Consider the following 12113-nt stretch of genomic DNA (forward strand, 5'->3'; position numbering starts at 1 on the left):
CTTCTCCCTCTACCCCTCCCCCCAGCTCGTGCACAATCTCTCTCAATCTCTCTCTCTCAAATAAATAAATAAATAAATCCTTTGAAAAATGAATAAAATTCACCCACAAGTGATTCTAATGGACAGGCATGGTTGAGAATCACAGATACTAGGATCTTAAAGATTTTTTATTTATTTATTTGACAGAGATCACAAGTAGACAGAGAGGCAGGCAGAGAGAGAGAGAGAGGAGGAAGCAGGCTCCCTGCTGAGCAGAGAGCCCGATGCAGGACTCAATCCCAGGACCCTGAGATCATGACCTGAGCCAAAGGCAGCGGCTTTACCCACTGAGCCACCCAGGCGCCCCAGATACTAGGATCTTGAGGCCTATAGCAAGGAGTTTGAATTTTCTTCCCATTGTAAAGAAAATCTATTTGGAAGGTAAGACAAGATATCATTTGCATTTTTAAAAGTTTTTAAATTTTTTTTTTCATTTGCATCAAAAATATGGAGATTAAGCTGTAGAGAAGTAAGAGGGGAGTAACATTTAGAAGGTTTTTACTCTAGGGGAGAGATGATAGTAGCTTGGACCAAGGTTGTAGAAGCGGTGGTGGTAGGAGGCATGGGAATCCAGACATGTTTTGGAGGAAGAGATACCATGTTTGACTGAAGGATCAGATGAATGGGATAAGGGCCAGGGAGGAGCCAAAGTTGACTCTGGTTTCTGGCCTGGGTATTTAGAGATGGTGGTGGTATTAACTGAGATGGGGAAGATCAGGGAGGAGCAGGTATGAAAAGACTCATTACACATCCAGATGGAGGTTTTAAGTAGACTATTGGATGTGCAAGTTCAAACTCAGGGAAGAGGTCAGGGCCACAGACACATATTTAGAAATATTCAATAAAATTATGGTGTTTGAAGCTTGGGTCTGAATGAGATTACTTGCTGAGAGTGTACAGAAGATGAAGGGCAGATGGCACAAGACAAAATCCTTGACTTAGGGGTTGAGCAGAGAAGGAAGAGCCTGAGAAGGAGGAATAAAGCCAAAGAGGGGAAAAAAAGTGGTGCCATAGAAGCCAAAAGAAGAAAGAGTTTCAAGGAGAAGTGGACATCTATGTCAAATGTCACCAAGGATTCAAATTAGACAAGGATTGGGACTTGCCCATTGGATTTGATAAGATGGAGGTGTTTTATAACCTAAATAAAAGCCCTATCAATAATTTAATTACTGTATAATACAAAGATTCTCTCATACTAGTTGCCTAAACTATTCTAGCACTCTGGTTTTTCAGTTTTTATAAAATTCAGTTTAGACTTAGGCATGTAAGGGCAAACCAGGAGCCCTTGCTTTCTTCCTCTAATTCTGAGTCCTAAGTAGAATGTACCTGGAATCACACTGTCTATCCAGCCACAGCTGCTGCTTCTTTGCCTGTGATCCCAAGGCTGCTCAAGTATAAAAGAAAGCATGACTCCCAACCCTGGTTGCCCAGAATCACCTGGGGGAACTTTAAATATATATGCCCTCCCAGCTACACCTTCCTGCAATCCTTTTAGATCATCTGATCCCATAAGCCTGGGATGGAGTCCTGAAAGATTTTGGTGATCACCTCAGTCTGAGTATCCTTGGCCTAGAAGACCAGCTATCCTCCCAAAGTCCAATCCTTTTCTTCATTTCCAGTCCCTAGTGCCGTATTGTATCTCAGTGGAACCTCTTGGGTTCTTTTTTTTTTTTTTTTTTTTAAGATTTTATTTATTTATTTGTCATAGAGAGAGAAGCGAGAGAAAGCATAGGCAGACAGAGTGGCAGGCAGAGGCAGAGGGAGAAGCAGGCTCCCCACCAAGCAAGGAGCCCGATGTGGGACTCGATCCCAGGACGCTGGGATCATGACCTGAGCCGAAGGCAGCCGCTTAACCAACTGAGCCACCCAGGCGTCCCAACCTCTTGGGTTCTTCTGTCAGCCCACTGACTATACTTCCTGGCGAGTCACAAAGCCCAGACCAGAGGACCACAGATCTAGTAAGGCCTTCCTGGAAATCTCAGTAAACAAAAGGATACACGTCCCTGCAATAGAAGATTGCCCATCTTAGTCTCCTGAAAGAATGATTCCCTGGTTACCAAATGGACTAATGAGCACTCAACTCCTGTGAGCAGTGCTCAGCAGTGCAGCCAGTGTAGTATATAAGAATACTTGTTTGTTTGTTTTTTTTTTTTAAAGATTTTATTTATTTATTTGACAGAGAGAGATCACAAGTAGGCAGAGAGGCAGGCAGGGAGAGAGGAGGAAGCAGGCTCCCCGCTGAGCAGAGAGCCCGATGTGGGGCTCGATCCCAGGACCCTGAGATCATGACCTGAGCCGAAGGCAGCGGCTTAACCCACTGAGCCACCCAGGCGCCCAGAATACTGGTTTTGAGATAGAAAAATACCATTTTGAAGAACGAATGGTATATGACAAAATGCAGTCATAACTTTTCAGAAAACATTCTCACATGACCATAATAATCTGTAATGTGTCCAGAAAGAGTGATTTTCTTTGTGTATGAATATTTGGATTACCTTGCCCACCTACTCATTTATGAGTTGTTTAAGATAAAATGAGACAATATGTAAATATTCTAAGATTTAGAGTCCACCAAAACTAGGAACATGGGGACACATTTGGGGAATTTGACTAGAAGTCAGAAGTCCAAGGGGGCCAGAAAAGGACTGCAGAACATTTATCTTCCACTCTTTTCATTCCTCTTGGTAAGAGATTCTTATCAATATTCCAGCTGAATTCCATCTGAAGTATATGTCAACAAACATCAGAATTAATGATACTGGGTATTACAACATTTCAACGATACCACCAGGGAGACAAGATGTCTCTGAACTAAGTGTCTGACCTTAGGCACCGTTAGGGGCTATGCAGCAGAGTAAATGTAAAACCTAGGTTGAACATAAATGACAGCTGACACAGGGCTTTAGTTTCAGGGCATAAGAGCTGGGGGTTCTCTGGCAACGTGGAATACCTGAGTCAGCTGAATGGGTTAGTTATCTCTACTAAGCTCCAGTCAACTATTGACAAGAAGGCCTACAGGCTTAGTGTTGCCACATCTCATGATTTTGCAAGAAAATCCAGAAACCTGCATGTTTATGTGCTATGCTCTAATTTTAAATGTTAACAATTAAATCAGATTTTGAAATGCTGTGTGGACCAATATATATGGACCAAACAAAACTCAGTGGTGGTCCAGATTTGGTCAAGTAGACCACCACTTTGCAACAACTGGTCTGTGCCATGATGTTATCTGACACAAAAGCATCTCAGAACCTCTGACTGCTCCCCATTGCCTGAAGCATAAATTCTGGAGTCCTAAGCTCAGCCCACAGGTATTATAGTGGACAGGAACCCTTTCGGGGTCAGAGAGGCCTGAGTACATAAGATAGTTCACATATTGTTAACATGACTTCAAGCAAGTGACTCAAACTTTCTGAGCCTCAACATTTTCATCTCAGAAATGAGGATGATGATGATTATTATTATTTTTAGTTTCAGAGGCAGAGTTTAGTGATTCGTAAGTTGGATATTACATTCCTCATTACATCACATGCCTTCCTTAGTGCCCATCACCCGGTTACCCCATGTCCCTACCCACCTCCGTCCAAGAACAAATATTGTGAAAATGTCTGGGCTACCCAAAACAGTCTATTCATTCAATGCAATTCCTATCAAAATACCATCAATATTTTTCCAAGAGTTTTAACAAATAATCCTAAAATTTGTCTGGAATCAGAAAAGACCCCAAATAGCCAAAAGAATGTTGAAAAAGAAAACCAAAGCTGATAGCATCATAATTCCGGACTCTAAGGTCTATTACAAAGCTGTCATCATGAAGACAATATGCTACTGGCACAAAAACAGACACATAGATCAATGGAACAGAATAGAGAGCCCAGAAATAGACCTTCAACTCTTTGGTCAACTAAGCTTCGACAAAGCAGGAAAGAATGTCCCCTGGAAAAAAGACAGTATCTTCAACAAATGGTGTTGGGAAAATTGAACAGCCACATGCAGAAGAATGAAACTGGACCATTTCCTTACACCGTATACAAAGATAAACTCAAAATGGATTAAAGACCTCAGATTAAATCTGAGGGACACTTGAGTCACTCAGGCAGTTAAGCATTTGCCTTCGGCTCAGGTGATGATCCTGGGATCAAGTCTCACATCAGCCTCCCTGCTCAGTGGGAAGGCTGCTGCTTTCTGCCTGCTGCTCCCCCTGTTTGTGCTCTCTCTCTTTGTCAAATAAATAAATAAATAAATAAATAAACTTAAAAAAAAAAATAAGAAGACTTAACTCTGGGAAAGGAATCCTTGAAAATCCTAAAGGAGAACATAGGCAGCAATGTCTTTGACCTTGGCCGCAGCAACTTCTTGTTAGACATGTCTTCAAAGGCAAGGGAGATAAAAATGGGGATTATATGTGCCTCTTGGTGTGAGGCACTGAGATGGTCACTATATTATTTCTCTCATATTTGTGCCAAAATGCATACGTGAATCCAATCATGACGAAACATCAGACAAAGCCAAATTGAAGGAGATTCTACAAGTTAAATGACACGTTACTCTTCAAACATGTCAAGATCATGAAAGATGCAAATAGACTGAGGAACAATTTCAGATTAAAGGAGACAAAAGAGACTTGAAAACTAAAGTACAGTGTGACACTGGACTGGATCCTAGACCAAGAAAAAAATATATAGTGTGAAGGACATCATTGGTGCGAACAATGACATTTGAAAAAAGAACTGGGGATTAGATAATCGTATGGTGTGGCCATTAAATTTTCTGGTTTTGATAATTGCATTGTTGTGTAAGAGGACATCATAGTTCTTAGGATGTGCACACTGAAGTATGTAGGGGCAGAAGGGCAAAGTAACTGCTGTTCATTCTCAAATGATTCAGGACACACATACACAGAGAAAGAGAAAGAGAAGGACGGTGCACCGGGCAAAATGTTAACCTGAGTTAACATTAAGCTGAGTATCCAGCAGTTATTTGTATTCTTCTTGCAACTTTTCTGTTAAGTTCAAAATTATATCAAAAGAAACTATTACAAAAAATTATTTTTTAAAAGATTTTATTCATTTATTTGACAGAGAGAGACACAGCAAGAGGGAGAGGAAGAAGCAGGCCTCCTGCTGAGCAGGGAGCCCGACAGAGGGTTCACTCCCACGACCCTGGGATCATGACCCGAGCCAAAGACAGACTCATAATGACTGAGCCACCCAGGTGCCCCACAAAAAATTTTTAAATGAGGATAATATTACCCACCTCATAAGAGCACTGTGAAATGTTGAGATAATGACTACATAATACCATTTTAGCAGGTGTCAGACCCTTCCTAAATGATAGCTCCTCCCCTCTGTGTTCCTTCTCCAGCTACTCAGACGTCTAAATCATGTCACATCCCTGAGCCCCAGGATAAGCTAAGCACTGCCCTATCACTATGCCTTTGCAAATGGGTTTCCTCTGCTTCTTATTCCCATTGTCCTGTGTCCATTTGACAACCTTTTTTTATTCTCCCAGACCAAGCTCAGGTGTTAGCACCCTGGGAAGCCTTTCTCTTCTGAAGCAAGTGAATGTGATTATTTTGTCCTCTAGAGTCCCATGGAACTCAATACAGGCCACGCTCAGGTGTTAGCACCCTGGGAAGCCTTTCTCCCCTGAAGCAAGTGAATGTGATTATTTTGTCCTCTAGAGTCCCATGGGACTCAATACAAATACATTACGACACTGAACCCACAGTGTTTCAGTATTTTGTGTGTACACCAGTTCAGCTCCTAAAGAGTAGGGACCATGTAATATCTATCTTTGTCCCCTCCCTGTGTTAAGCATAGTGCCTGGTACAAAGAATGCTCAAAAATATATCAAAATGAGTTAAATGTTTTCTCTGCATAGGTTCTTTTAGGTGAATTTTTGAATTGTTTCCCAGGGATGTAATCTTTGAGAAAAATGGAGGGCAGCTTAGGTTTTTAAATTCTAAACTCTGGGCTGTCTGATGATAGATTTGGATCTCTTCTTGTAAACTCTTGTTTCTAATGAAATATACATGTCTAATTATAATAATACCTTAATTTTTTTTAAATGTTGGGTCCTGGGGTAATCGCTAACTTCTGACTCTCCCATCATGGTTCTTAAAAGATGAGTGCTGGATGTGATAAGACAACACATTAAAAAAATTTTAATGCAATTTTACTGTCCCAGAGCTTTTACCGTGATTTTATATGTATCCTTTATTGTAGTTCCCTAGTTTTGCTCACATAACTGGCCAGAAGAGTTTGACAAGCACAGAGATCATGAGAATTCAAAGAGAGACAGACTTTCTCAAGTAAGTATCACATTTTCTTTACTATTTCTTCAATTCTACTGAGGCATTGTCAAGAAAATTTAAGGACGAAGCATAAGAATGGTGTTTTCTCACCCAACTGTCTTTCATTAAATTTTTACAAATTTTAAAAGTATACAATAAAACTGCACTTATTTAAAAAGTATAATTGACCCTTATGTATATCAGATCATTATGTACAATGGCCAAGACATGGAAGCAACCGAGGAGTTCATCAATAGGCTAATGAATAGGGAAGATGAAGTATATTTATACAGTGGAATATTACATAGCTATAAAAAGGATAAGACCATGCCATTTGTGACAACATAGATGGACCTAGGGGATATCATATTGAGTGAAATAAATCATACTGAGAAAGACAAATACCATATGATTTCACTCATATGTGGAATCTAAAAAACAAGACAAATGAATAAACAAACAGAAGAACCAGACTTATAAATACAAAGAACAAACTAATGCTTGCTGGAGGGGAAGGGGTCGGAGGGATGGGATGGGCACAATGGGGAAGACGAGTGGGAGAAATAGACTTCCAGTTAGCGAATGAATAAGGTATAGGAATAAAAGCATAGGGAATATAGTGAGTGGTAATAACATTGTATGGTGATAGACAGTAGCTATAGTTGGGGTGAGCATAGCATATAAAGAAATCTAACCACTTAAAAAAAAAAAAAAGAAGAAGAAGAAGAAAAGAAAGAAATCTAACCACTGTTACATAACATTGTGTATCAACCCTACTCAAGTAAAAAAAAAATTTAATTCATTTTGCAAAAAAAAGTGCAACTGACATGCATATAACCTTGAAACTATCACCATAATCAAGAAAATGAACAAGTCCATCACCTTCAAAAGTTTCTTGTACTGTACCCTTTTGGAATCCCTCTGTATCCCAAGGCAACTATTGATCTACTTCTATTTAAAAAGCATTTCCTAAACCCAAGACAGATCTCACCACAAGATTTTCCACTATGTTTTCTTCTAGAAATTTTATCTCTTATGATCCATATTTAATTATGGTGTGAGGTTATTCCAGTACCGCTGGCTGAAAAGATTGTCCTTTCCTTATTGATTACTTTTGGAATTTTGTGGCTCTGTTTCTGGACTCTGTATTCTGATCCACTGATGTTTGTCTATATTTACTACCACATTTCTTGATTACCATACCCTTATAATAAGTCTCGAAACTAAGTGTTATAAATTCTGCAACTTTGTTCTTATTTTATAAAAATAGTTTGGCTTTTCTCGGTAATTTGCATCTTTTAAAAAAGATTTTATTTACCCATTTGTCAAAGAGAGAGAGAGAGCTTAAGCAGGGGGAGGGGCAGAGGGAGAAGCAGACTCCCTGCTGAGCAAGGAGCCCGATGCAGGACTGGATCATAGGACCATGGAATCATGACCTGAGCCAAAGGCAGCCACCTAGCTCACCGAGCCATCCAGTCATCCTGATACTTTGCATTTTCAAACAAGTTTTAAAATCAAGTTCTCAACATCTACAAAATGTCTGCTAGAGTTTTGATTTGGATTGCATTTAGTTGATACATTAATTTAAGACAGATTGATGTTATTAACAATTTTGAGCCTTTACAGTCCAGGAAAATGGGGTATCATCATTTATTTAGGTCTTCCTTAATTTCTTTCAGCAGTGTTGTGTAGTTTTCAATGCTCAGGTTTTACATATCCTTTGTCAAATTGATTCCTAAGTATTTGATAATTTTTTGATGCTGTCATAAATGTTATTGCTTTTAAAATCTAAATTTCTGATTTTTCATTGCTGGGATATTAAATGGATTTTTGTGTAGTGTTCTTATATCCTGAAATCTTACTCAACTCACTTATTCTTTTAACTTTTTGGTAGAGTCCATAGAATTATCTACATAGATGGTCAGGACACCTGTGAATATTTTCTAAATTTTTTTTAAAGTTTATTTATTTAATCTCTACACCCAGCATGGGGCTCAATCTCATGACCTTGAGATCGAGAGTCACATGCTCTTCTGACTGTGGCAGCCAGGCACCCCTCACCTGCAAATACAGGCAATTGTTTTATTTCTTCATTTTCTGTGTGGGTCCTTCCTTCCAGCATAAACTGATTTATTTAAAAGTTTTAAAACGCGTGATAAACTAGAAATTATCCTTAGAATTAGCAGTTTAGCTTTGTTAAAGACGAGGTAGGATTAGAGGGTAAGAAATGGTATTGGGTGGGGGTGCACCTGCCTTAGTCACAGTGCAATCAATTACATATTAATTCAACTGTTACATTCTGGGGGATAGAAGCTGGGGAATCTGTTATTTAGGAGCTCTACACAAATTAGAGACTTCCAGACCTCCCCAGTGCCATCCTTCTCTACTCCTCAGGACCCAAAAGCCACCTAGATGGCAACATTCTCTATGCATATATTCTTCCCTCCCAAAGGAACTCTGCAAGCCGAAACTGTCTGCCCTCTGCAGCTGGAACATATATGCACATCCCTTTTCTTTCTTTCTTTCTTTTTTTCTTGACTTGTTGTCTTGGCCAGAACTTCCAGTAAATTTAGAATAGAAGTGATGAGAGTGGACATTCTTGCCTTATTCCTGAACATAGGGAGAAAACATTCCATTTTTTATCATTAAATATGATACTGGCTAGAGATTCTTTTGTTGACCTTTCAGATTGAGGAAACTTTTTATTACTAGCTTGCTGAGAGTTTCTTTTTAAAAAAAGATTTTATTTATCTATCTGAAATAGAAAGAGAGAGAGAGAGTGAGAGGGAGAACCTGAGCTGGGGAAAGGGCAGAGAAAGAGGGAGAAGCAGACTCCCTGCTGAGCATGAAGCCTGATTCGGGGCTTGATCCCAGAATGCTGGGATCATGACCTGAGCCAGAGGCAGATGCTTAACTGACTGAGCCACCCAGGCACCCCTGATTTTCAAGTTAAAAAAATATATATATATATTTTATTTATTTATTTGATGGGGGTGGGCAGGGAACACACAAGTAGGCAGAGCAGCAGGCAGAGGGAGAGGGAGAAGCAAGCTCCCCACTGAGCAGAGAGCCCAATGCAGGGCTCAATCCTAGGACCCTGAGATCATGACCTGAGTTGAAGGCAGATGCTTAACCACCTGAGCCACCCAGGTGCCCCTGATTTTTAAGTTTTTTTTTTTTTTTTTTAATTTATCAGAGAGAGGCGGGGGGAGAGAGCAAGCACAGGCAGACAGAATGGCAGGCAGAGGCAGAGGGAGAAGCAGGCTCCCTGCTGAGCAAGGAGCCCGATGTGGGACTCGATCCCAGGACGTTGGGATCATGACCTGAGCCGAAGGCAGCTGCTTAACCAACTGAGCCACCCAGGCGTTCCTGATTTTTAAGTTTTAAATCACCCATGCATTTCTGAGATAAGTCTCACTTGAAATATTATTTATTTTATGTCATGTTTAATTTCATTTGCTAAAATATAAATAAGTTTTGTGTATGTGTGCATGAAGGATATTGTCTGTAATTTTCACACCTTACAGTGAAGATCTTTGTCTGATTTTAGTATTAGGATGATACTAAATGAGTTGGGAAGTATTCTCTTTCCTTTCATTTTCTGAGTTTGTATAGAATTGGTATTATTTTTTCATAGGTGTTTGGTAGGGTATACTAGTAAAGGCACTGGGGCCCAGAGTTTTAAGGAAGATTTTAAACTACATATTAAATTTGTTTAATAGGGGCACCTGGGTGGCTCAGTGGGTTAAAGCCTCTGCCTTCGGCTCAGGTCATGATCCCGGGGTCCTGGGATCGAGTCCCACATTGGGCTCTCTGTTCCACGGGAAGCCTGCTTCCTCATCTCTCTCTCTGCCTGCCTCTCTGCCTGCTTGTGATCTCTGTCTGTCAAATAAATAAATAAAAATCTTTTAAAAAATAAATAAATAAAATTTGTTTAATAAATATAAATCTTTTTAGGTTTATCTATTTCTTTTTTTAGTGAAACTTTGGTTTCCTTTTTTTTTTTTTTAAGATTTATTTATTTGTTAGAGAAAAAAGGAGCAGGGGGCAGAGGGAGAGAGAATCTGAAGCAGACTGTACACTAAGTGTGGAGCTGGACACAGGGCTCGATCTCCTGACCCTGAGATCAGCACCTGAGCTGAAACCACGAGCCATTTGCTCAACCAACTGCACCATCCAAACACCCCTCCTCTTCTTTTTCTAATTTCTTTAATGTGGAAGATGAAGTCATTTATTTGAAGCCTTTCTTCTTTCGAATATAGACATTTAGAACTCTGCATTTCCCCCTGAGTACTGCGCTAGCCCCAAATGTTGGTATGTTGTCTTTTCATTTCATTTCATTTTTACTTTAAAAATTTATTTTAAGTAGACTCCATGCCCAATGTAGGGCTTGAACTCATGACCCTGAGATCAAGAGCCACACGCTCTACTGACTGAGCTAGGTGCCCCTGTTGAGTTTTCATTTTAATTCAGTGTAAACTCTAACTGTCCTTGTTTCTTTTTTGACCCATGGGTTATTTTGAAAGTATTTTATTAAATTTCTAAATATTGGGGGATTTTCCTTATATCCTCTGATCTTTATTTCAAATTTAATTCCTTTTTTGATCAGAGAACATATATGATTTGATTGGCGAGTGTTCATGTATATTTGAAAAGAATGTGCATTTTGCTAGGGTGAGTATTCTGTAAATGTCAATTAGGTTAAGTTGGTTGATAGTATTGTTTAACTCTGTAACTTAATGAGTGATTGAGAAATCTATGTGACTATAATTATGAATTTGTCTACTTATCCTTGCTTTCTACAGATTTTGCTTCATGTACTTTTAAGTTCTATTATCATGTATAAACCTTGTGGATTCTTATGTCCTATTGCTGAGTTGACCCCTTCTTTAACCTTGGTGATACCCTTTGTTTAGAAATCTATTTTGTCTGAAAAAAAAAAATCTATTTTGTTTGATATTAACATAGCTACTCCTGCTTTCTTCTGGTTAGTATTTGCATGGTCTAACTGTTTTCATTTTTTTACGTTTAACCTATTTGTTTTTCTTTAATTTTTTTAAATTTATTTGTTAGAGAGAGAGAGCGCGAGTGTGAGCGCACAGGCAGACAGAGTAGTAGGCAGAGGAAGAGGGAGAAGCAGGCTCCCTGTCAAGCAAGGAGCCTGAAGCGGTACTCCCTCCCAGGACGCTGGGATCATGACCTGAGCTGAAGGCAGCTGCTTAACCAACTGAGCCACCCAGGCGTCCCTCTTTAAGTTTGTTTTTGTTTTTAAACAGCATCTAGTTGCTTTAAAAACATTTTAATTGGGGGTGTTAAGAGATATATTCTGATGATTGATATGTTTGAATTTAAATCAACCATCATGCTTTTTGTTTTCTATTCATCTTATCTGTTCTTTGTTGCCTTTTCTTTTTTTCTGCCATCTGTTGGATTAATTGGGTACGTTTCATGATTCCATTTTATTTTATATGCTTTGTTAGCTTATTAGCTGTAACTTTGTTTTTGGTGGTTGCTTCAGGGTTTCTAAAACATATTTGACTCATCATAGCCTATCCTCAAATAGGATTATGCCACCTTGTATAAAGCACAAGAACCTTATATCCTATACTTCTAGGAGCTCAGTAACAGTAGCCTTAGTGCCATTGCGGTCACTCATTTCACATCTACAAATACTATGAACCCCATAATACATTATTATATTTAAACATATTATACATATACATTATTACATTATTACTTTTATTTGATATAATAATTATTTTTGAGGCCCTTTATACTT

At 39.1% G+C, this 12113-nt stretch overlaps 1 protein-coding gene across 12 annotated transcripts in view; it reads left to right on the forward strand.

The window, feature by feature from the left end:
• DZANK1 (double zinc ribbon and ankyrin repeat domains 1) overlaps positions 1 to 12113 on the forward strand; it is a 64562-nt gene that overhangs the window by 18745 nt on the left and 33704 nt on the right. For all 12 annotated transcript variants that reach the window (XM_082743169.1, XM_082743174.1, XM_082743177.1 and 9 more), the window contains one exon: positions 6267 to 6352. In XM_082743169.1, coding sequence (XP_082599295.1) covers positions 6267 to 6352 — 86 coding nt within the window. The remainder of the gene's footprint in view (positions 1 to 6266; positions 6353 to 12113) is intronic.

The sequence above is a fragment of the Mustela nivalis genome (assembly GCF_964662115.1).
Source record: "Mustela nivalis genome assembly, chromosome: 8".
Classification (NCBI taxonomy): Eukaryota; Metazoa; Chordata; class Mammalia; order Carnivora; family Mustelidae; genus Mustela; species Mustela nivalis.